At 35.9% G+C, this 26,866-nt stretch overlaps 1 protein-coding gene across 6 annotated transcripts in view; it reads left to right on the forward strand.

Moving 5' to 3' along the window:
- GALNT13 (polypeptide N-acetylgalactosaminyltransferase 13) overlaps positions 1–26,866 on the forward strand; it is a 561,510-nt gene that overhangs the window by 313,021 nt on the left and 221,623 nt on the right. For 5 of the 6 annotated variants that reach the window (XM_004276801.4, XM_033400037.2, XM_049712717.1 and 2 more), the window contains exons 5-7: positions 21,448–21,614; positions 22,238–22,445; positions 25,208–25,378. In XM_004276801.4, the coding sequence (XP_004276849.1) occupies positions 21,448–21,614; positions 22,238–22,445; positions 25,208–25,378 (546 nt within the window). The remainder of the gene's footprint in view (positions 1–21,447; positions 21,615–22,237; positions 22,446–25,207; positions 25,379–26,866) is intronic. The other variant, XM_049712719.1, reaches the window with a different exon arrangement.

Genomic DNA, 26,866 nt, shown 5'->3' on the forward strand with positions numbered 1-26,866 from the left:
ACATTTAGCAATAACGATTGAGGCTCAGGACATTTATGAAGTGTAATGAAGAGAAGGGAGTAACTGATATATGGAGATTGCTTTGACTTCAGTTATTCATTACAATTCAGGAAATGCTTGGTAATATGTTGTTCTTCAGATTTTATAGGTAGAAAGAGAATTTTACTTTTTTTTTTTAATTGGGGGTGTGTGTAAAGAGAGAGACCGAGAGAGAATATAATGTCTTATACAAAAGAGCACATAAGATTTACGTATTTCATTTTATTTAAATTTTATACTAAAAGAAAAAAAACTAAGAAAAAAGTAATTAAAAATCAAACTCTAATAATTGCGCTGCAAAATTTAGGGGGGAGTGCACTTATACTTTGAAATGCATTAACATAAGATGGATAGAGAGCCTCACACAGGGAATAAACATGCCAGAATAACGATGCAAAAAAAAAAAAAAAGCTGTATAAAGCTCTGTAATTGAAACAGTGTGATAGTGGAACATAGAAAAACAGACAATGAAATGAAATAGGATGTATAGAGATAAATAACAAGAATAAATGGAAGTTTAATATAACAAAGTGACATCTCAAATCACTGTCCTGCTCCTAATAATAATAATTGGTTAGTCATTTGGAAAAAGATATAACTGGATCCATACTTCACACCGTGCTAAAGAATAAGCACCATATCAATCAGCAATCTAAATTTAAAAAAAAAGGTGAATTCCTCTATAACCTTGGTGAAGAGAAATACTCTTCTATTTATCATTATAATGCATGTGCATAAAAGAATATATTGATACATTTGAATACATGTAATAAAAAGCTTTTCACATGGAAAAATATAAGTAAAATAAAAATATAACTACCAAACTGATAGAAAATATTAGCAGATATATCACAAATAAAGGGACCATTATTTCTATAATTGAAGATTTCTGAAGAATCCAAGGGCACAAAGCAAAACAAACAAGCAAAGAAACAAAAAACCTTCAATACAAAAATGGACAAAAAACTAGAACAGATGTTTACACACACCACACACACACAGATAGAAAGTTGACTTTTAAACATGTTAAGCGCATTGAAAGATGTTTGACTTCATTCCTCCTTAGAAAAATGCAAGTTAAAACTTCTTTGAGATATTTTTACTGACCTATCAGACTGGTAAAAATTTTAAAGTTTGATAACACTTCCTGTTTGCATAACTATGGGAAAACAAAAGCTGTCAAGCATTGATGATGGGAAAGCAAATTGGCACAGCCTTTATAGTCAGAAATTTGTCAATGTCTAATAAAATTGTATATACATTTACCTTTGAATCAGCAATTATACATCTAGATAGTTACCCTGAGACAACCCCTTGAAATATATGAAAAATATACATGCACAAGACATATATTAGAGACAATAATCATCAATGGATGGTATAACTAGGGAGTGAAATTTTGATAAAATAGAATATTTTACAAAATCTCAAGTTATCTCCTCACAAGATATTACAATGGGAAAATACATTGGGAAAACCTGGCAGACTCCACCCTACTCAAGTGGTCAACATTAATATTAGTAATGACACAAATCAACATCATGAGCCTCCTGTTATGATGCACTAAGGATGGCACAACATCACTTCTGTTGTACTCTTGCCCCCAGATGGTGACCTAATGATGTAGAAACAGCAGACAAAACTCCCTTCCCCCAAAATGATGTGCCTGTTGTTGCCATTGATAAGAATGGTTGTATTTAATGGGAAATAATGGGGACAGAAAAGAAATTATTTCTTATTTAAAACTGGGTGGGAGAAATATATAAAAAAAGAATTTCATGATGCATATAGTCTTTTAATTGATACTTAATTTAGTAGCAATTAAGCCTTGCAACTGCTATTTGATATTTTTAAATTTTTATCTTAGTAGATAATGAAACTTAGTTTCTATTATTTAATTTCTTCACTTGTTTCATACATGAGACTTTGATCTTAATTTTGTTCTCATTCATGGATTTAAAATATTTTTGTAAAAATATATAACATATGGTATTTATGTTCTGTGATAGGGGAACAAAGTATAGTTGTTCCCTGAATCATTCCTTCAGTGTCAGGAATCCATGATATTCAATTTCATAGAGTACTATTGAGTATAACTTATATTGTTTTACTTATTTTTATAAATAAATATAAATATAGTTATAGATAGGTATATAGACATGTAGTGCATTATAGCAAACAAAGCTAGAAATAAGTGAAAACACTAAGCCAAAGTGGAAAAAAATAAGTTCTTACAAAGCCCACATACTTTACTCCATATAGATAGGCTTTGCACATTTACCGCATTCAAATAAAGTGCAATGACCTGCCTGCTATTTTGCCCCACTATTGATTATATCCCCAATTCTTTTTTTTTTTTTTTTTTTTTTTTTTTTTTGCGGTACGTGGGCCTCTCACTGCTGCAGCCTCTCCCGCTGAGGAGCACAGGCTCCGGACACGCAGGCCCAGCGGCCACGGCCCACGGGCCCAGCCGCTCCGCGGCATGTGGGATCCTCCCAGACCGGGGCACGAACCCGCGTCCCCTGCATCTGCAGGCAGACTCTCAACCGTTGTGCCACAAGGGAAGCCCATATCCCCAATTCTTAATCTAAAGATACAACTGTGCATTTGAAAACAGAGCTAATCATCTCTGTAGTCAGGGTAATTAAAGTATTTTAAAGCTTAGGACACCCCTGTAGAGTTGTCCAGTGTGTGCACTGCACAAAGTCATCCAGCTGAAGGAGTGAGTGGTGCAGTCTAACGATGCTGTGGACCTCAGTGAGGGGCTGTGTCTTACTGGAAGAAAGAGTGCCTCTTTCTGGGTACAAAAGCCAAATTTGCTATTAAATCTGTTGTAGCAGGACTCCTCTGTCCAGAAGGCACACATTTTTCTAATCACACAGTGTAAGCTAGTAGTGGCCCTGATTCTAGTTCAACAAGCCCATTTCACATCTTCCCTCATCCTGTGTATCACTTTCAGTTACCACTTTGATCCTAAGACGTAGTTCCTGTGTTATCCCCTAATCCATGTACTGAGCGTGCTTCCTGTACTTGTGTGTCAATACATTTAGCCCAATAAAGCAGAACCCCAGTTTTTTCATGAGTGAATTCTTTACTTTCTCTGAACTTTCAGGGACTATGGTCTTCTATTTCTGAATATATCCCCTGGATTTGATCCTTCTTACTTGATACTATTCCCAAAAATATCACTGATTTCTCTGTTAGTATTTTTCTTTTGCTTGTTTCTAGGCATTCCATGGCAGTGCTTTCACCCCTTGCTAACACTGCATTGTTCTTTTTTTTTAATCTTTTTTTTTAACATCTTTATTGGAGTATAATTGCTTTACAATGGTGTGTTAGTTTCTGCTTTATAACGAAGTGAATCAGTTTTACATACACATGTATATCCCCACATATCCTCCCTCTTGCATCTCCCTTCCTCCCTCCCTAACCCACCCTATAGGTGGTCACAAAGCACCAAGCTGATCTCCTTTGTGCTATGTAGCTGCTTCCCACTAGCTATCTGTTTTACATTTTGTAGTGTATATAAGTCCATGCCACTCTCTTTGTCCCAGCTTACCCTTCGCCCTCCCCGTGTCCTCTAGTCCATTCTCTACGTGTGCCTCTTTATTCCTGTCCTGCTCCTAGGTTCTTCATAACTATTTTTTTTTTAAGATTCCATATATATGTGTTAGCATACGATATTTGTTTTTCTCTTTCTGACTTACTTCACTCTGTATGACAGACTCTGGGTCCATCCACCTCATTACAAATAACTCAATTTCATTTCTTTTAATGGCTGAGTAATATTCCATTGTATATATGTGCCATATCTTTTTTATCCATTCAACTGTCAGTGGACACTTAGGTTGCTTCCATGTCCTGGCTATTGTAAATAGAGCTGCAATGAACATTTTGGTACATGACTCTTTTTGAATTATGGTTTTCTCAGGGTATATGCCCAGGAGTGGGATTGCTGGATCATATGGTAGTTCTATTTTTAGTTTTTTAAGGAAGCTCCATACTTTTCTCCATAGTGGCTATATCAATTTACATTCCCACCAAGAGTGCAAGAGGGTTCCCTTTTCTCCACACCCTCTCCAGAATCTATTGTTTGTAGGTTTTTTAATGATGACCATTCTGACTGGTGTGAGGTGATATCTCATTGTAGTTTTGATTTGCATTTCTCTAATAATTAGTGATGTTGAGCATTCTTTCATGTGTTTGTTGGCCATCTGTATATCTTCTTTGGAGAAATGTCTATTTAGGTCTTCTGCCCATATTTGCATTGGGTTGTTTGTTTTTTTGATATTGAGCTGCATGAGCTGCTTGTAAATTTTGGAGATTAACCCTTTGTCCGTTACTTTATTTGCAAATATTGTCTCCCATTCTGAGGGTTGTCTTTTCATGTTGTTTATGGAATCTTTTGCTGTGCAAAAGCTTTTAAGTTTCATTAGGTCCCATTTGTTTATATCTGTTTTCATTTCCATTTCTCTAGGCAGTGGGTCAAAAGGATCTTGCTGTGATTTATGTCATAGAGTGTTCTGCCTATGTTTTCCTCTAAGGGTTTTAAAGTGTCTGGCCTTACATTTAGGTCTTTAATCCATTTTGAGTTTGTTTTTGTGTATGGTGTTAGAGAGTGTTGTAATTTCATACTTTTACATGTACCTGTCCAATTTTCCCAGCACCACTTATTGAAGAGGCTGTCTTTTCTCCATGGTATATTCTTGCCTCCTTTTTCAAAAATAAGCTGACCATATGTGCATGGGTATATCTCTCAGCTTTCTATCCTGTTCCATTGATCTATATTTCTGTCTTTGTCCCAGTACCATACTGTCTTGATTACTGTAGCTTTGTAGTATAGTCTGAATTCAGGGAGCCCTATTCTTCCAGCTCCATTTTTCTTTCTCAAGATTGCACTGGCTGTTTGGGGTCTTTTGTGTTTCTATAAAAATTCTGAAATTTTTTGTTCTAGTTCTGTGAAAAGTGCCATTGGTAGTTTGATAGGGATTGCATTGAATCTGTAGATTGCTTTGGGTAGTATAGTCATTTTCACAATGTTCATTCTCATTCTTCCAATCCAGGGGCATAGTATATTTCTATATATAGAAATTGTATCTGTTTATATCATCTTTAATATCTTTCATCAGTGTCTTATAATTTTCTGCATACAGGTCTTTTGTCTCCTTGGGTAGGTTTATTCCTAGACATTTTATTCTTTTTGTTGCAGTGGTAAATAGGAGTGTTTCCTTAATTTCTCTTTCAGATTTTTCATCATTAGTGTATAGTAATGCAAGAGATCTCTGTGCATTAATTTTGTATCCTGCTACTTTACCAAATTCATTGATTAGTTCTAGTAGTTTTATGGTAGCATCTTTAGGTTTCTCTATGTATAGTGTCATGTCATCTGCAAACAGTGACAGCTTTACTTCTTCTTTTCTGATTTGGATTCCTTTTATTTCTTTTTCTTCCATGATTGCTGTGCCTAGAACTTCCAAAACTATGTTGAATAACAGTGGTGAGACAAGGGCAACCTTGTCTTGTTCCTGATCTTATTGGAAATGGTTTTAGTTTTTCATCATTGAGAATGATGTTGGCTGTGGGTTTGTCATATATGGCCTTTATTATGTTTGAGGTAAGTTCCCTCTATGCCTACTTTTTGGAGGGTTTTTATCATAAAAGCTGTTGAATTTTGTCAAAAGCTTTTTCTGCACCTATTGAGGTTATCGTATGGTTTTTATCCTTCAATTTGTTTATATGGTGTATCACATTGATAGATTTGTGTATATTGAAGAATCCTTTCATTCCTGTGATAAACCCTACTTGATCATGGTGTATGATCCTTTTAACATGCTGTTGGATTCTGTTTGCTAGTATTTTGTTGAGTATTTTTGCATCTGTGTTCATTGGCCTGTAGTTTGCTTTTTGTGTGACGTCTTTGTCTGGTTTTGGTCTCAGGGTGATGGTGGCCTCATAGAATGAGTTTGGGAGTGATCCTCCCTCTGCTATATTTTGGAAGAGTTTGAGAAGGATAGGTGTTAGCTCTTCTCTAAATGTTTGATAGAATTCGCCTGTGAAGCCATCTGGTCCTGGGTTTTTGTTTTTGGAAGATTTTTAAACATAGTCTGTATTTCAGTGCTTGTGATTGGTCTGTTTATATTTTTATTTCTTCCTGGTTCAGTCTCAGAATGTTGTGGTTTTCTAATAATTTGTCCATTTCTTCCAGGTGGTCCATTTTATTGGCATAGAGTTGCTTGTAGTAATCTCTAATGATCCTTTGTATTTCTGCAGTGTCAGTTGTTACTTCTCCTTTTTCATTTCTAATTCTAGTGATCTTATTCTTCTACCTTTTTTCCTTGATGAGTCTGGCTATTGGTTTATCAATGTTGTTTATCTTCTCAAATATCCTGCTTTTAGTTTTATTGATCTTTGCTATTGTTTCCTTCATTTCTTTTTCATTATTTCTGATCTGATTTTTATGATTTCTTTCCTTCTGCTAACCATGGGTTTCTTTTGTTCTTCTTTCTCTAATTGTTTTAGTTGTAAGGTTAGGTTGTTTATCTGAGACGTTCCTTGTTCCTTGAGGTAGGATTGTATTGCTATAGACTTCCCTCTTAGAACTGCTTTTGCTGCAACCCATAGGTTTTGGGTCATCGTGTTTTCACTGTCATTTCTTTACAGGTGTTTTTTGATTTCCTGTTTGATTCCTTCAGTAGTCTCTTAGTTATTAAGTAGTGTATTGCTTAACCTCCATGTTTCGTATTTTTTACTGATTTTTTCCTGTAATTCATATCAGTCTAATAGCATTGTGTTTGGTAAAGGTACTTGATATGATTTCTTAAATTTCCCAAGGCTTGATTTGTGACCCAAGATATGATCTACCCTGGAAAATGTTCCATGAGCACTTGAGAAGAAAGTGTATTCTGTTGTGTTGGGTTGGAATGTCCTATAAATATCAATTAAGTCCATCTTGTTTAATGTAGCATTTAAAGCTTGTGTTTCCTTATTTATTTTCATTTTGGATGATCTGTTCATTGGTGAAAGTGTGGTGTTTAAGTCCCCTACTATGATTGTGTTATTGTTGATTTCCCTTTTTATGTCTGTTAGCATTTGCCTTATGTATTGATGTGCTCCTTTGTTGGGTTCATAAATATTTACAATTATTATATCTTCTTCTTGGATCGATCCCTTGATCATTATGTAGTGTCCTTCTTTGTCTCTTGTAATAGTCTTTATTTTAAAGTCTATTTAGTCTGATATGAGAATTGCTACTCCAGCTTTACTTTGATTTCCATTTTCATGGAATAGCTTTTTCCATCCCCTCATGTTCCGTCTGTATGTGTCTCTAGGTCTGAGGTGGGTCTCTTGTAGGCAGCATATATATGGGTCTTGTTTTTGTATCCATTTAGCCGGTCTATGGCATTTGGTTGGAGCATTTAATACATTTACATTTAAGGTAATTATCAATATGTATGTTCCTTTTACCATTTTCTTAATTGTTTTGGGTTTGTTATGGTAAATGTTTCCCTTCTCTTGTGTTTCTATCCTAGAGAAGTTCCTTTAACATTTGTTGTAAAGCTGGTTTGGTGGTGCTGAATTCTCTTAGCTTTTGCTTGTCTGTAAAGGTTTTGATTTCTCCGTCGAATCTGAATGAGATCCTTGCTGGCTAGAGTAATCTTGGTTGTACATTTTCCCCCTTCATCACTTTAAATATGTCCTGCCACTCCCTCTGGCTTGCAGTTTCTGCTGTTAACCTTATGGAGATTCCCTTGTATGTTATTTGTTGTTTTTCCCTTTCTACTTTTAATATTTTTTCTTTGTATTTAATTTTTGATAGTTTGATTAATATGTGTCATGGCTTGTTTCTCCTTGGATTTATCCTGTGTGGGACTCTCTGCACTTCCTGGACTTGATTGACTATTTCCTTTCCCATGTTAGGGAAGTTTTCAACTATAATCTCTTCAAATATTTTCTCAGTCCCTTTCTTTTTCTCTTCTTCTTCTGTGATCCCTATAATCCAAATGTTGGTGAGTTTAATGTTGTCCCAGAGGTCTCTGAGACTGTCCTCAATTCTTTTAATCCTTTTTTCTTTATTCTGCTCTGCAGTAGTTTTTTCCACTCTTTTATCTTCCAGGTGACTTATCCATTCTTCTGCCTCCATTATTCTGCTATTGATTCCTTCTAGAGAATTTTTAATTTCATTTATTGTGTTGTTCATCATTGTTTGTTTGCTCTTTAGTTCTTCCAGTTCCTTGTTAAACATTTCTTGTATTTTTTCCATTTTATTGCCAAGGTTTTGGATCATCTTTACCATCATTGCTCTGAATTCTTTTTCAGGTAGACTGCCTATTTCCTCTTCCTTTGTTTAGTCTGGTGGGTTTTTACCTTGCTCCTTCATCTGCTGTGTGTTCTCTGTATTCTCATTTTGCTTAACTTACTGTGTTTGGAGTCTCCTTTTTGCAGGCCTCAAGTTCATGGTTCCCGTTGTTTTCGGTGTCTGCCTCCAGTGGCTAAGGTTGGTTCAGTGGCTTGTATAGGCTTCCTGGTGGAGGGGACCTAGTGCCTGTGTTCTGGTTGGTGGGGCTCGATCTTGTCTTTTTGGTGGGTAGGTCTGCATGCTGTGGTGTGTTTTGCGGTGTCTGTGACCTTATTATAATTTTAGGCAGCCTCTGTGCTAATAGATGGGGTTGTGTTCCTGTCTTGCTAGTTGTTTGGCATAGGGTGTCCAGCACTGTAGCTTGCTGGTCATTAAGTTGAGCTGTGTCTTAGCATTGAGATGAAGTCTCTGGGAGAGCTTTCTCCATTTGATAGTACGTGGAGCCGGGAGGTGTGTGGTGGACCAGTGTCCTGATCTCAGCTCTCCCATGTCAGAGGCACAGGCCTGACACCCAGCCGGAGCACCAAGACCCTATCAGCCACACGGCTCAGAAGAAAAGGGAGAAGAAATAAAGAAAGAAGGGAAAAAATACAATACAATAAAATAAAGTAATTGAAATAAAAAATAAGTAATTATTAAAAATTTAAAAAATTAAAAAGTAATAAAAAAAAGGAAAGAAGAGAGCAACCAAACCTAAAACAAATCCACCAATGATAACAAGCACTAAAAACTATACTAAAAAAAACACACAAAAAAATGGACAGACAGAGCCCTAGGACAAATGGTAAAAGCAAAGCTATACACAGGAAATCACACAAAGAAGCATACACATACACACTCACAAAAAGAGAAGAAGAATAAAATTATATATATAGTTGCTCCCAAAGTCCACTGCCTCAATTTTGGCATGACTCATTGTCTGTTCAGGTATTCTACAGATGCAGGGTACATCACTTTGAATGTGGAGATTTAATCCACTGTACCTGAGGCTACTGGGAGAAATTTTCCTTTCTCTTCTTCTTTGGCATAGCTCCTGGGGTTCAGCTTTGGGTTTGGCCCTGCCTCTGCGTGTAGGTCGCCTGAGGGAGTCTGTTCCCACTCAGAAAGAACGGGGTTAAAGGAGCAGCTGATTCGGGGGTTCTGGCTCACTCAGGCCGGTGGGAGGGAGGGCTACGGATGCGGGGCGAGCCTGCGGCAGTGGAGGTTGGCGTGACGTTTCACCAGACTGAGGCGCACCGTGCGTTCTCTGTATTCTCTGTGTTCAACTTCAGGAGAAGTTGTCCCTGGATCACAGGACCCTGGCTTGGCGGGCTGCACAGGCTCCCGGGAGGGGAGGTGTGGAGAGTGACCTGTGCTCACACACAGGCTTCTTGGTGGCTGCAGCAGCAGCAGGCTTAGCATCTCATGCCCGTTTCTGGGGTCTGCGCTGATAACCGTGGCTCGCGCCCATCCCTGGAGCTTGTTTAGGCGGTTCTCTGAATCCCCTCTCCTCGCGCACCCTGAAACAATGGTCTCTTAATTGTTAGGCAGTTCCAGACTTTTTCCTGGACTCCCTCCCGGCTAGCTGTGGCACACTAGCCGCCTTCAGGCTGTGTTCACGCAGCCAACCCCAGTCCTCTCCCTGTGCTCCAACCGAAGCCCGAGCCTCAGCTCCCAGCCCCGCCCGCCCCAGCGGGTGAACAGACAAGCCTCTCGGGCTAGTGAGTGCTGGTCTGCACCGATCCTCTGTGCGGGAATCTCTCCGCTTTGCCCTCCGCACCCCTGTTGCTGCGCTCTCGTCCGTGGCTCCACAGCTTCCCCCCTCCGCCCGCGAAGGGGCTTCCTAGTGTGTGGAAACTTTTCCTCCTTCACAGCTCCCTCCCCAATGTGCAGGTGCCGTCCCTATTCTTTTGTTTGTTTTTTCTTTTTTCTTTTGCACTACCCAGGTATGTGAGGAGTTTCTTGCCTTTTGGGAGGTCTGAGGTCTTCTGCCAGCGTTCAGTAGGTGTTCTGTAGGAGTTGTTCCACATGTAGATGTATTTCTGATGTATTTGTGGGGAGGAAGGTGATCTCCGTGTCTTACTCCTCCTCCATCTTGAAGGTCTACCCCACTGCATTGTTCTTGATACAGACTTGTACTCTGAAACAGCATCCATCACAATTCACTCTGGATATAGAGCCGCACTTGACCAATTGAACTTTCTTTCATTATCTGTAACTCCATCTTTCCTCAAGAAGGTATGGTTTATAATATATATATGTATGTACTTGATTCACAAATGAATATTTTATATTCAGAGAATATATTTATAAAATCACAGAATATTTTATATTCTAGCTAAAGGAAAGTCTCATTAGAAGAATAATGAGAAGAAAGGGATCTTTTCTGGGAACATTTCAGAGCTTTTCTTGAAAACAGTAGCTACAGTATGGTAGGGAGTTTTCCACACACTTCAGAATGACTCCATTCTCGATAGTTACGTAGATTACATTGAAACTGGAAAATGTTTGAAAACCCAAATTTTGCAATGTGGTCATAATCATGCAAAAGATGTAAATGCACAGGGACCAGGAAAAAAACCCTCGTGAAAATGAAAAGAAAGAGAAGGAAAAGGGAATAAATACATAAAATGTTCTGGGAGTTTAGGAGAGTGAACAGTTGGATATCTGTTCAGGAAATACAGTTTCATTGAGGAAGTGCGACTTGAGTCCTACCATGAATAATGTGTGTGAGCACTTCAGGGAAGATAGCATTCCAAATACAAGGAATTCTAGAGATTGAGGAAGATAAAGGCATGAGAAAGCTTTGTTTATTGAAGGAACTTTGAGATGTTCAGTATTGCAGAAGAGTTAAATGCCATGGCGAGAGGAGAAGGTGACATGTGTGAGACTAAGCCAGGAAAAGCCTTTAGATTTTAACATTAGGTGATGAAGAGCCATCAGAACATTTGAATAAAAGAGTGGCTGCTTAGATCTGCATTCTGGTCTGCAATGAGAAGGATGTACTTTGGGCGTCAAAATGTCCCCCAAATGCACCATAGTGATGCCATGCAATAACTTAGAGAAGGGATGATAGTCTATGTAGAGGACATAGTTACTGCGAAGGATAAGAAAGATACTGAGGGAGGAATCATCAGGATTGGTGACTCATGATGTCAACATCACCACCATAATGTCAATATCAAAGTTTCTGCCTGTGAACCTGTGCGGTGGTTTCATTGTCTAAGAGAAGTGAAACCTATAAGGCTTAGGGTGGTCAGTTGACTTGGATAAGGCCATGAATGAGGACAGAAGCAAAGCTTGTTCCAGAATCCAGGCCTTATTGAAATCAGTGTTATTTTCACTAACAAATGTGAGAGTTTAAACTTATGAATGCCAATAGTGAGTAATTTTGTTGCAAAGTCACTTTAATTATAGTTACTGCATTCAATAAGCACATTCAATTTAGACAACTCATTGTTAAGTACTTTCAATAGCATGAAAGAATTATATTCAGAGGTCATAGAAAGAGAACAGCCTTCTAAATTCATGTTCCAACACAACAAAGGCCACAACACTTACTTGAATGGTATTCTTTTACTTCTAGATACAGTGTTGAATTATAATTCATTTCCAAAAAAGAGAATTCTTCACAATAGAAAAAATATAAAACTTGCTTGTACAGTACTTCTTTTATGTGCTGGAAAAAAGAGATTGTTTAGCAACTGTTGACATGGAAGTAACTCCAGTGGGAGTATATGGTTGCCATTTATTTGGTAGAAATTAGATTTATGATATTTTATTTTTTAATATAAAGCAGATGTCAACTTAGTGTACCCAGTCTGTCAAGATAAGTCAGCTTAAAGCCAAAAGAATCGTCCTCCCAAGATTTACTCATTTCCCTGGTAGACATTCTTTTATGATTGCTTTTGTGACGGCTGTCTCAGTTCCTCACAGTGTAATACAGATGCTACACCTGGCTTCTTTCTTAAATGAGAGACATACTTATGTAATCACCAATGTAGTGCATTTATGAGTAGGGCAAATTTAATGGATAGTAGGAAGGGAGGTGGGGTTGCATTATAACATTGTAGTCAAATATGAATTTTAGATATAACTCATCTTTAAAACCTCTTGCAGTTGTCTCATCACTGAGGAAAGTCCACTGGCCACTTTAGCCTCTCATCATTTTACTTGCTCATCTCCTCTCCCTAGTCCCTTTTTACTCCTTTCTTTAGTCTTTCCCACCTCAAGTGCCCACCCCTGCTGGAGCAAAGCAAAATTTCCCCTCACCTCATTCAAAGCAATTAATGTTTTCTTTTGTTTTCTGGGAATGCATACCTTCAGGCTCCCCAAGTACCTATTCTAAGAATTCTCCCTAACAAAGGCAGTTTCTTCTCTAAATGAGAAAGGCCTTATCCTATCAGGAAAGAGGTTGAATAGCAGCTATTAAAGTCAGATTTCCGGGGTTTGAAACCCAGCTCTGTCACTTAGAAGCAAGTTACTTAACTGATCTGAACATTAAGTTATTATCAAATGGGAGTAATTTAGAATATTATAGGGACTGCAATTATAATTATTATAAGAATAATTATTATGATTATATAATATTATATGATTATTATATAATATATAGTTATTAATGATTATTATAAGAATAGTATAAGGACTCCATAAAAGATCACCAGAATACCCACCACCTTAACAGACAGTTCTGATGAGTTCTAGTAGTCTTGGAAAGAGAGTCCACGTTAGAGATTTATCGAGATTGGGGGTCTGGGTTTAAGTGGCTTAAGACTGGTCTTTTAATGCAGGAATCTTATTGAGCCTGGTCAGTGTATGATGTAGTAGTTTAGGATTGGTGGACATATTGAGGAAAACGTCTTGAGGTCAACTGATAGGCAAGCAGTTTGTCTAGTTAAGATATATATTGTCCTGAGAAGACAACCAAGCAACGTACTCTCCTTAAAAGGGGATTGTTTGACCAATTAATTGTTTGAATAAACTTATTTTCTGGAAGTTCTTGAAGCATGCAGTGAAGCTATTTATGAGTTCATAGCCTTCTCTTAGTTCTGATATTTAACCTGTGTGGTTGCAGGAGATTTCAGTTCTCAGGGTCAAATGAGATGATACAAAGAAAACGTATAGTAAAATGTCTGCTACGTAACTAAGAGTTCAGTAAATGTTCGCCACTTAGTACTAGCTTTCTTATTATGATGTTTCTTAAATCAGAGCTTGACTACAGGAGGAGGTGGCCTAACCCTAGCTGAGAAATGCAGGATTGGATAATCAGACCGACCTATAGGGTGGGGATCTCTTCCAGCTTTGGTAACAGGAGGGAACACAGGTTGATAGACCTAACTCATGGATATTCAAGAGCAGGCAAGAAGCAGAGATCTCAGCAGAAATTGACCCTTTGAGATCTTCCAGCAGAGATTAAGGTAAGCAGGAAGATTTAATAGCAAGCAGCCACAGCCAGCAGCAGAAATTTCAGATGACGGCAATAAATGATTTGAAAGAACTAAAAGCGAAAGAGGCAGGACCTTTATTCCACACTGCTACCCTGGACAAAGAAATAAAGCAGTTCTCAAGCCAGGATGGTCTAGACACCAGACCTGTTATTGAAAATGCATTGGAAGTAAGGAATAAAATGGATGCTTGGCCACAGAAACTAAGAATAAAAGACAAGTTAATATGGCTATGGTCAGAATACTATCAGCAGCGAGGCTGAACCAAAGACCTTATCTGTAATATTTCATATAGTACTTGATAATATAAGAATAGCATAATAATAACTTACATTCATATAATTCCTTAATAATTCCATTTGTTTCCTCGAAAGTCCTGTGGTATAGATGTGGCAAGCAGTTTTACTCCAATTTAGGCAATGCCAGAACTGAAGCTTCAAGAGTTTGCTCATAGATCCTAATGGCAGAATGAGGAGATAAACATAGATTTTCCAGACACAGAGCCTTCTCCACTATATCAAAATAGAACGATGTTACTTATGTTTGAGGGGAATGTGTTATAATAAAATGACTTGCAGACCAATTTGCTGATACTCCTCCTCTTTCCTATCCCTAGCTCATTTATTTGCCGTGGCTCTAGAAGCTTGAAAACCAAAACCAACTGAAAATGTAAAAAGATGTAGAAAAACGGGTATTTCTACGCCTCTAGTTCAGATTATAATAGTGTAGAACTATGGCTGGGGGACTTCCCTGGTGGCACAGTGGTTAAGAATCCGCCTGCCAATGCAGGAGACACGGGTTCGAGCCCTGGTCCAGTAAGATCCCACATGCCGCAGAGCAGCTAAGGCCGTGTGCCACAACTAATGAGCCTGCGCTCTAGAGCCCGTGAGCCACAACTACTGAGCCCTCGCGCCTAGAGCCCGTGCTCCACAACAAGAGAAGCCACTGCAATGAGGAAGCCTGCGCACCGCAACAAAAAGTAGCCCCCGCTCACCACAACTAGAGAGAGACCATGCACAACAACAAAGACCCAACACAGCCAAAAATTAAGAAATAAATAAATAAATTTATTTTTAAAAACTACAATTGGGAAGTTAATCTGATAATTAATACAATAGCCTGCCTCTTGGTGAAGTTTTCATGCATCAACCCCTTACTAAATATATTTTGTGACATGCAGAAGGCTAGTTTCTGGCAGCACAGAGATAAATAAGATTAACCTTCCCTCTTCTTTTTAAGAAGCCCCTAGTCTACTGGATTAGATGTATTTGTTGTGAAAGAGAATAATAAGTAAAAGGATTGAGGCATATATGAAGTACAAGGTTGGGGGAGGGGCTGAGTAGTCTTCTCTGGGATTAGGGAAGTAGAGAGAAAGAAATTCCCTGGCTCCCTCTTCCTCCTTTCTGCTGCACAGCGCTCTCCACCCAAGGTTCTCGTGGCGTATTTCAAAGAGAAACTGACAAGCAAGGGAGTCTTGGAAAAGCATCCTGCTCAAAAACTCTCCTGCTCCCCCCACCCCAATACTTAAAAGAAAACAGAAGGAGCAAAGAATAGATCTGATAGCAAATAGGCTAAGGATGAGTACAGGGTCTACCTGGATGTTAAAATAAAGGTGATTGGGACAGGTGAAGAACAATTTGATTTTGTAAAAAAAGAAAAAAATTGAAATAGTCAAGTAATTGTGACTTACAGGAACTTAACTTTTGGAAGGTTTAACACCACGGAAGTACAAATCAACATATAGAAACCCATGCAAAATTAAGTGCTTCATTTTACTGAGGCACCAAGCTTTCAATTATGGAAGAAACACTTTCCTGTTGCCCAAGTTTTCTTGCATGGGTGCATTGGAAAATGATGGAATTTCTCTCTGTGAATATAAATGTTAATGACGGGGAAACATGGAAACCACACATAATTCTGCAAGGTTCAATGCAATTCCCACAGCTCTTAAAAATAAGAAGTGTATAGAGGACTTGTAAGTCTTTATTTTAAATCACTGTTATTACTCTTCTTTGTTTGAGGCAGTTAAAGGTAGCCGCTGATTCACTGAGCAGCGATCCAAAAAGTCATGCAAACTACAGTGTTGACAGCCTTTGTTTGGAGTCCGAAATGCACTGTATCTAACTAAACCACTGTGTAATTATGGATCCTTTGTGATTTCCCATTCTCATTTTGTAGTCAATTTTTCTTTGATATGGCATGTTGTGTTCCAGTAGCTTATCTGAAATCATCAATATGGTTTTGAAAAGGATAAAATCAAATTGTAACAGTCTATGTTCCCATAATGTGGGCATAGCCAAGGGAAAAGATGGTAAATAGGTACACTATCTCACTATTTCCATGTTCCAGACAGTGGAAAAGTGATTCTACCCCCGAATTCTCTCCAAAGAAGAGCAGTTGCATTTATTTCTCATATATTTACAAATCAACAGCTGATACACAGAAAACTGGATGAACATTAGTATGTATCCAGATGACAGAAGAGATTGTAATTGAAGTAGAGACTTTCTGACACCAGTACTTATAATTAAAGGAAATAGTGCCTTATTTTAGTTCATACAAACACAACAAGAGATACTAACCTTATACATCCTATTTTAAAATGTTGATGTAAGCAAAAAGGTTTTATATATGTATGTATGCATATACATACATACATGTATGTATATACATATATATGTATGTATATCATATCAGTGTTTCTTTTAAATACATTTCGGTAACAGTTGTCACCTTGGCTGCACATTCAAATCCCCAGGAGAGATTTCTTTTTAATCCCATTACCCATGGCCACACCCCAGACCCCTAAATCAGAATCTCTGTGGCTAAAACCCACATATCAGTAATTTTTTTTCAAGCTCATGGGATGATTCCTATGTGCAGCTAAGAATTAGAGCCAGAGATATATTATTACAGAATTAAAAGGAAATAAACCTTCATTTTATTTCAACTATTATAGATTTAGAATGTCAAAATATAGTGCAAATATGAAATGCTGCTATGATAAAGCTTATGATCTTATTGGAATACCAGATTTCAGGAGCTTAATTTGAGTATTGGGTATCAGATATTCCTTTCAAATTGATGAAAATTACTGTTGCAGTCTGCCACTTTTACTCTCAAAGTTAATTACATGCACATTGTGTTCCCACAATTATGTCAAATTTTCCAGTTCTATTTAGATGTTCACATAAAAGAAATAATATCTTCGAAAGACAGGTTGCTAAGAGTATTTGATCTATATGTACCTAATTTCAGTGAAAGCTGTCTTTCTATGCTTAGTTTTAATAAAATGATCCTAGGAGAATCTACTTCTCTTGACTTAAAGATATTTATAAAGATATAAATTATTTTAAAAGGCATAAAAATGCTTTTTTTCTAATTTTTCAGATACCAACAACATCATTTAAGACATCTAGCATATAATATGGAGCAGAAATCATTACTATTACTAATATTATTAAATAATAAATTATTTTATTAGTGGTATTATTTATTACTTTATTATGCAGAGTATTGAACTAGCTCTGTGACTTGAGACTTGTATTCTGTGAAATAAATATTTGAATTAGTCAACTTTGAAAGTCCTTTGCAATTCCACCTTTTGGAGATTCTGAGCTTTACTCAGCTGTGTAGACCAAGCAATGTCTACCACACATTTCAGAGTACATACTTTAATCTTATTATGAGAGATGTAAAAGATGAGGTGAACAGTGGTGAAATTCTTCTGTAATACCACAGAAGAAGGAGTTTGTCATGTGTGAGGGTGAAGAGATTATTAGAGAAATCCAAACTATCTATTTATTTTAAGTACTTACCTCCACCTACATCATATAGGTTCCTTGTTTTGTTTTGTTTGTTTTTAATTATTTCTGGAAAAATCAGCCAGTTAAAAAAAAACTCTGCCAGTTTAGATACTAAAGACATTAAAAAAAAAAAAAACCTGAAAAAATCAAACAACACTTTAGTACTTTTCTGTGGCTAAAGAAAAATTATTGTATTCACCTGTTCTAAGTGTACACTTTATACCTTTTATATGTCTGAAATCAGGATGAGTTTTACAGTTAATGATTAGTTACAAACATTGTCTACCAGCTGGCAGTTGTCATGTAGGCAATATTCCTTAAGTTTGTGTGAATGTGGTCATGGCTGTTTACATAGTTAAACTTCAACTAAGTTATGTGCAGTATTTGTACTGTATGTGTAGAGTTTGTCATTCAACATTTCTTCAGAAAGATTACAATATGATTCAGTATTAGAACAAAAAGTTATTGTCTGAACAGAAAGACAAGGAAACAGTGGCAAAAATTATATTTCATTTGATGAAGCCAATATTTATAGTTGGAGCAATGACTGCAATTTCATATTTTCTTGTTAATCAACAGCTAACTGATTTACATAGGCTTGTTGCTTATCATGTCAACCCAGGACCAGCAGTGTCCACATCACCAGGCATCTTATTAGAAATTCAGGGCCTTGGGCCCATCCCAGATCTACTGAATCAGAATCTGAATTTTATCAAGATTCCAACATAATTCTTTTGCAGCTAAATTTTGCAAAGCACAGCTTTATAGTACCAAGGAGGATACTCACAAGATGAAGTTGTTTTGTATTTTGTTACTGAGGTACGTGCTAAACGCATGCCTCTCATTTAAGCAATACAACCTAAAGCTGGAGAAATCCCCTTAGAATAGATGAAAGAAACTTCAAAGCAACAAGAAACTAGTGTGACTGATTTATAAGCAAACCTGAAAATATTGATAGGAATCTATGTCCAAATAAGTTTAAAAGCTTTTTCTATAGGCTTTACTTAGGTATTGAATAGAGCCTATTCAAGATAAGAAAGCATTATATTATAGTTTATTTGACAACATTTTTCTAGTGGAACATAAAATTTTTCCTAGTGAAACATTTTTCTTTCCTAGTGGAACATAAAATCATGATGTATCTAACCCTAGGTGAAACAATAGGTTTGATGAATTACGGGCAATAATTCAAGTTCAGTGTGTCACAAATCCATTAAAAACCACGAAAATAAAAACTCTTGTTCATACGTATCTATGCACTTGAGATAACTGGATAAACTGACATAGAAAATGATTAATTTATGTAACAAGAATTATCCTATAAATTATTTTATTATTATATAAAGTTTTCTTTGCTAAATAACTGCATACATAGGAGGAAGAGGAAGAATTAATAACATATTAGCCACATTTTATTTTTATGCTACATTAAATAATGACATGGTGGAAGTTTTCTCTAAGTAAGCAAAATAGCTACATTAATAGTAAATTAGTTCATTATAACTTCGTCACATATGATGAATATAAAATTAACATTTGTGAGTGGACTTTTTTTAACCGCAAAAATAAAGCATGCCGGAAATAGTTTAAGAAGCTGGATCTACATGTCTGCTTTTATTTTGATACTTTAAATGATTTATCTAAATTAATATCTCATTCATTTTTTCTTTATTAGCACTTAGTGTAACATGTGAGAGATTTAATTTAAAAGAAATGATTTTTATCCAAATGATACTAAGTAGACTTTATAGACTGTTATCCTTGGGTTAAACCAGTGTTTGTTGACTGTTGGACAGATTTCAGCCTGCTTCTCCAGCTTTACTTCTTTATTGATGATAATGATTATCTTTATGATACATTTTGTTCAGCATGCTGAAAGTGAGGGGGTGTTTTGCTGAGGAAGAAGAATGGAGGTTTGAGGAAAATCATGGCAAGAACCTTTCTGACTTACCAAGACAGCTTTCTAAGTTCATTTAGTGATGAACTGCCTGGAGGTACAGGTCAAGTGATGAGGAAGCGTATAGAAACCATTTGAATCTTGCTACCAGAATGGGAAGAGATGACTATGAATCAACCTACTTTTCACCCCCTACATTTTGATTTTTCTTATTTACACAGTGTCCTATATAGTGTGGCTGCTTAATGAATGTTATTCAAATAAATATTTGCTGAAAAAATGTTACGGTTAGACACATGCACATTCTTATCTGGCTATATTGCAGAGCACTTCACTGAGTAGGTGATATTTTAGACTGTTTTAAAAGATGATTAAAATCTCAGCAGACTTTTATTACATGCCTTTGATGCCCACACTTTAGTGGATTTTTTTTCACTCACCTGTGAAGGGGACTAATTTTAACGATGCTAATTTTGTGTCAGAGATTAGGTCATTTATTGGTGGCAGGCTGTATCTGGTTCATTTTACTTTATGGAATTATTTTAATTTTCTAGCTCTTTAGAATATTTTACAGGAAAAAATAACCTAAGGTGAATAAACTTCTATTCCTGTTCTGGATACCCAGTGACATTCTTTTTTTAATATTCTGTAATCACAGTGATTTAACATTACATGACAGAAATGTCTAAATGTTGAAAGTTGATATGGGTGAGAGCCATCTGCATGTTAAATTTGGGATGACCACCTAGAACACTCTGCATGTTATTTATCAAAATGTACCTTTTTCAATTGCTGGCTTGAAAAGTAAAATCTGGAGTTCTTTTAACTTATAAGCAAAATTAAAAGTTTTTCTCAAAATATCAAGTTCTAAAAGTAATAACAATTATGATGTAACCTCTTACTAAAGAGTGTGCTCCAGTGATCAGAAGCATCTGAATCACCTAGAAACTTTTTTTTTTTTTTTTTTTTTTTTTTTGCGGTACGCGGGCCTCTCACTGTTGTGGCCTCTCCCGTTGCGGAGCATAGGCTCCGGACGCACAGGCTCAGCGGCCATGGATCACGGGCCCAGCCGCTCCGCGGCATGTGGGATCTTCCCGGACCGGGGCACGAACCCGCGTCCCCTGCATCGGCAGGCGGACTCTCAACCACTGCGCCACCAGGGAAGCCCCTAGAAACTTTTTAAAAGCTGCATATTCTCAGGCTGCACCCCAGATCTTCGGAACCAGAATCTGCATTTTAACAAATCCCTAGGCAATTCCTCTGCACATTAAAGTTTGAGATGTTCTGGTAGCCTATACCCTTTCATAATCTCCGATTTTGATTGTATAGTACTCATTGAGAATCTGTAAAGTGTATCCTGGCCCCTAAATCTTTACCTCAAAGTAGACATGGATTATGGCATTCTCAAACAGAATAGGAAGCGTTCGTGACTAGATTTTAGAATAGAAAAATCATTTCAGTTTTACAAGCTTCAAAACCCTGTGAACATATGCCTTTTTATGTTCTTAAGACTTTTTGAGTTACACAATAACTCTTTTTCTAAACAAAGAAGACAATTATATCTACTAAGTGAATTCATCTGTCCCTGTTGTACCTGGTCTTCTATTGATAGACTCAGAATGCTATTTTAGCTTTCTTAGACTTGTGTAAGTCATGCCTCTTTGTTCCCTGGAGTTAATGTAAAATTAGTCAAAAATAAAATCAGTTAAAATAATATTAGTAAGTATGCATATTTAATTTTCAAAGTGCCAAGTGATTACTCACAGCAAATATTAAAAGGAAAATAATTTTAGATAATCATAAAGTGTTTCTGTAGTAAGGGGCTTTCAAGTCTAAAGTTGTGTCATAATGGATATTTTTATTACAATGATCAGAATGAAAAATGAACTTCTTAGCATGTCCCTCTTCTTTCCTCTCTTCCAGATGCAAGACAAAGGTCTACCCTGATGAACTTCCAAACACAAGTGTAGTCATTGTATTTCATAATGAAGCTTGGAGCACTCTCCTTAGAACTGTTTACAGTGTTATAAATCGTTCTCCACACTATCTACTCTCTGAGGTCATCTTGGTAGATGATGCCAGTGAAAGAGGTACAAATATTTTTTTTGTATATTTTTTTAATTAGAAAGCTTAACTGTGTTCAAAAAGGTAAGTGGGCAATGATCTGTATTTTCCTTGTAATTATACTAACTCTGTAACCACCTATCAAATTTTCATTAATATACCAACTCCAGAAACAAGTAACAAATTCTTTCAGTTTATCTCATGATTCCATGGTTCTTACTAACCTAAGAAATCAGCCAAAATGACTTTCATAAGTGTTTCTTTTTTTTCCAAACTCAGTTGATCTTGTGACTGAGCATTTATATGACTTTGTGGATATTGGTCTTTTTATTTTTTTTAGTGTAGGTAAAAGAAAAATAACTTATAATTAAGGAGATTGCGTTTGCCATTGTGGCCCAATTTCTAAATTAGATTCTGGTATATTAACTTCCTAGTATATCCTTATCCTTGTCAGCCAAGTGACAGAATCATAATGAACCGTATACTAATTCACTGATGAAATCTCTACATCTTTCTTTTGTACAATGCAAAAAATGTTGATAGGAGTTTACCACCATTTCTGCATGTTGAATTTCCATCTGGGTAGCAGTATCTCTTCTCTGTCTTAAAACAGTTTCAAAACTTTATAAATTCTTATTGCACATTACAGATTTTCTCAAGTTGACATTAGATAATTATGTGAAAAATTTAGAAGTGCCGGTAAAAATTATTAGAATGGAAGAGCGCTCTGGGTTAATACGTGCCCGCCTTCGAGGAGCAGCTGCTTCAAAAGGACAGGTCATAACTTTTCTCGATGCACACTGTGAATGCACGTTAGGATGGTTGGAGCCCTTGCTGGCAAGAATAAAGGAAGACAGGTAAGAATTCATGTGTTATGTCTGTCTGGGTTTTGACTGAACCCGTTAGGACATTTTCAGCTGTCCATCATAACTTTTCTTCCAAGTTGCTATTTTCAGAATGTTTATTTCCTAGCTTTTAAAAAAGTAGGCCCCCTACTCCTTATTTAATAAAGACCTTGGCTTATTTATGCTGAACCTGAATATTTGATTAAGAAATAGTCAAACAATTCAAATAGTAAAGATGTGCTGAATATTCATTTTATAGGTGACGGAAATCAGTCCAATCAAAAATAGTATCATATTTTATAAAATACATTTTCAAAGCACCTTTGTCTTCCATCACCCTGTGAGGTAGGTAATAAAGGTATTCATGTCTGTATTTAATAATAGGGAGGAACAAATGAGTTAAATAGCTTGTCCCAGTTATCGGAAGTGATGGGAACAGCAATTTAGTTCTTCCCACTCCCAGAACAGTCTTCCCTTTACTGCGTCAGTGCCCTTATTCAAAGTCTAGTCCAAAGCCACCCTGATGATCTTAAAAATAAACTCACACTCATGCACCCCACTGAAATGAAACCAGGATTTAAAAAAAAAAAAGCATAGAAAGCACAGCTGTAAGAATGTTTAATTATTTAAATAATATTGTCCTTTTGTACAGACATATTATGAAATCTGAGAAGTTGAAGAATATAGAAATTAAGAACCCTCATAGTTAGCTGAAATTCTTTCTGATGATGATGCTATGAAGTGGGCTTTTTGCAGATACTCATAAACATGGGTGGTAAATGAGTGTCATTCCTAAGCGCCTAATGAAGACAGCTATGCTGATTGCTGTCTGATATAGTAACAAAGCATTGCATAACACCTTGCTTGCATAGTCATTTCACCTACAGTCGAAAGGTCTTTTTAGAATTGAAGTTTTTAATTAAGCTTCCAAGACAGGGGCTGCTTAGTGTGAGCTAGTGCAGCTATATCACATAAATGGCAGGATTTGGTACTTGCCAGGAAGATGGATAGAAGTTGTCAGTAAAATGAACCATAGCAGTTGAAGAAAGCAGTGGGAACCTTTTAGTCAACTGAGTGTAATATATGGCTAATAACATTTTTCCATTCTGTGTATTGTACAGTATGCACAGGAAGGTAAGGTTGGCAAAGTATAATGAACTTAGAACCTCTTAAATTCATTTCCTGGCAGCTTTTCATACATTATGCTGCTTTTTAAAACATGTGTTTCGTATTCAACTTAGTGAGTTTTTAATATAATGTTGTTTCACTATGGTCATGAATGGATCATTTATTTTTTTCATCTAACAACATATTTAGATTGTATTTGCATATAATGAACTCTAATGCCTTGTCCTGCTTATATGTTGTAAAGTTGCCATAACTAGATAATAAAGTCCTATTCAAGGTTATTAGATCTAATTTCATCTCCCTATAATTTAAATTATTAAATGTAATGAAGAAAGAGAGAAAGATATTGCTTTTATAAGGACCAAAGTTACCAAGAAGCTTTTCCAAGGCTAAATTAAATCTATTAATTTCAGAGAACTCTATGCATGGGCCAATTGTGTGGCATATAAGACCAAATAGAAAATGAGTGTTGGTGATGCTGGTGTTACAAAACCAGAATAAATAATGGACAGCATGTCCTTGCTTTCCACATCTATGGGTGATTCAATTGTATGTTTACATCTATGGGTGATTCAATTGTATGTTCACCTTCTATCTTATATGAAAAGCAAGCTCTACTCTTAGGAATTAGCTACAAACAAGGCACAGTTGTTTGAACATTTACTGTGGAGATGACAAAAGCTTGATCCCATAATAAAACATATAAACCTGGAGTAGGGGAAGACTGGAGAAAGCACAACATGGATTAAAAGAGTACCTAATGATCTCCCACGGTGAAAAGTTCCTTACCCTAAAAAGCCACCATCAAGAGTATCAAATCTGTATATGTATAACTGAATCACTTTGCTGTACAGCAGAAATTAACACATTGTAAATCAACTATATTTCAATAAAATAAAAAAAAAAACCAAATCTCCTGGCTCTTCCTCTTACTTTAAGAAAAAATGGATCATAAAACACCAGAAACTGAAGTTGCTTATCTTTTCCCATCTTAAAATATGTAGATTGTTAGTGTAAGCTTTTTTTTTTTTATTTTAGTGTAAACTATAAGTCTAGGACAATTCACTCAGAAATTGTCATGACACTAATGTCATTCATAGGAAATATTTACTTATACTGATGATCATGATTTTTATCGTTGCTTCTTGGATTTTCATTTGTTTGTTTTTCTATGAAGATTTTCTCTGAACTATCTCTTTAAACTTACCTATTGCCTTTGAGAGTCAAACTACCAGATTTAATTTGCCATCATTCATTCTTCACTCCCTGCATGCTGTTGATTTTCAGTGGTCTATAGCTAAAATGATGCATAATATCAAATAAGCTCTGCTAATCATGCTGTGAGTGGAGGTTTTATGAAAAATAGACCATGTTCATCCCGCTGAGTTAGTATTTAGAATGCATTTGGAAGTCAGCTTGAAGATCAATTAGTATATTTGATTAGATTATACATGATAGAATAAAAGTAGACTGAAGTAAGATGCAGTAAAAGGAAGTAATTTTACAGAGAAAAAGGATAACATGAAAATAAAGGCAAATTAAAGTCATAAAATAAATTTCAACATATCAGCTATATTAAGTTTAAAGAAGCTAAGGTAACATTTAAATTATTATTTATATGTAAACTGATTTTAATTTTTCTGCAGGAAAACAGTTGTATGCCCCATCATTGATGTGATTAGTGATGATACCTTTGAATATATGGCCGGGTCAGACATGACTTATGGGGGTTTTAACTGGAAACTGAATTTCCGTTGGTATCCTGTTCCCCAAAGAGAAATGGATAGAAGGAAAGGAGACAGAACATTACCTGTTAGGTATGTAGAGCATATCTTCCAAAGCATAGCATATGTATTCCTATAATAATTAAGGAATATTATCAATTTGTATGATCATTTTTTAGACTTTTGAAGACATATACTTCTTATTCATATGCATATATGTATTATCACGTTTTACATGATCATATAAGAATCAATGACAATATTAAATCTACTTTAAATTGCACAGACAAATTTAAGTACTGGAAGAAGTGCCAATTTTTTTGAAACTGTGTATTCTTATATTCAAAATATATGTATTGTGAATTTTCTATGTGACAGGTATGTGTTAGCCTTGATACTTCAGGTAGATGTAATATAGTTTATAACAGAGGTATAACCAAAAATGTTTTAGTAAATATTTTAAATTTACCAACCTTAAAGAGCTATCTTCCCTATAGATACAAAAGAAAGCTCCATTTGGAAAATTTTAATATATGAACAATTATGAAGGATTTATTGTTTGTTCCAAATTATTTAAAAAGCTACTTAATTTGAAATATTTACGTTTAAAATATGTGTTTGCCCTTAATACAAAATAAGAACTATCATATAAATCTTTAGTTGTCTAGATAAGCATTATCTACTTTATTAATATAAAATTATCACCTTCTTATTTTAAGATACTATTGTGTGCCTCTTGCCTGCAACCAAAAATTGATTTCCTGAACAATACTTGGGGAGGGAGTTCACTAGTTTAGCTCTTTAAAGATGAATCTGGTAAATCATCATTTGGTTGGAACAATAAAGAAGTACCCTAACATTCTAAAACAATATATATAACCCATTATCTAGACAAGAATGTCTCCTAGCCTACTGAGAGAATGACTTACCTATTGACAAGACTAATTATATAATGAATTAATTAAAACTAGCTCAAAAAATTGGCTAATGGAAGTGAACAGCTCTCAATGCTTGTTATTGGACAATTAAATATTGGCACTGTTAACCCTCTTAAGGATATATTAACTACATCAAAAAGAAAATAACATGTAGTTCCAAACAGTTGCGTAAGGATGTGAAATTATTATGTCAATATTTGGAGTATAATTTAGCAGTCCTTAACTCTTGCTGTCATCTTCACATTCATCTTGTCTTATTGATCCTTGCCTCTAACAACTTGAGGAAATACAATGGCTCATATTACCATTGTTTGTTAGAAATCCTATTTTCTTAGATCATGGTTTCATTTAGTGTTAGATAATTTTTCAGCTTCAGATCCCAAGTGAAAATTATCGAAATACATGACCAATACACTCAAATATAGACAATGTGTTATTTGAAAAAGAGGTTTAAAAGATTGCATGTGCATCCTTACTTTTTTAACACATTGGCAAAAGACATACATTTTAAACTTTATCTTCTCACAGAGTCTAAAGGTAAATAATTAAGAGCTAGCCAACATTCATAGTAAGAAATTGCTCATCTTATTCATAAAAGTAAAGATCTACATAGAAATCTACCATTATTTCTCATCTTTCATTA

This window comes from Orcinus orca, chromosome 7 (genome assembly GCF_937001465.1).
Source record: "Orcinus orca chromosome 7, mOrcOrc1.1, whole genome shotgun sequence".
In the NCBI taxonomy this organism is placed as follows: domain Eukaryota; kingdom Metazoa; phylum Chordata; class Mammalia; order Artiodactyla; family Delphinidae; genus Orcinus; species Orcinus orca.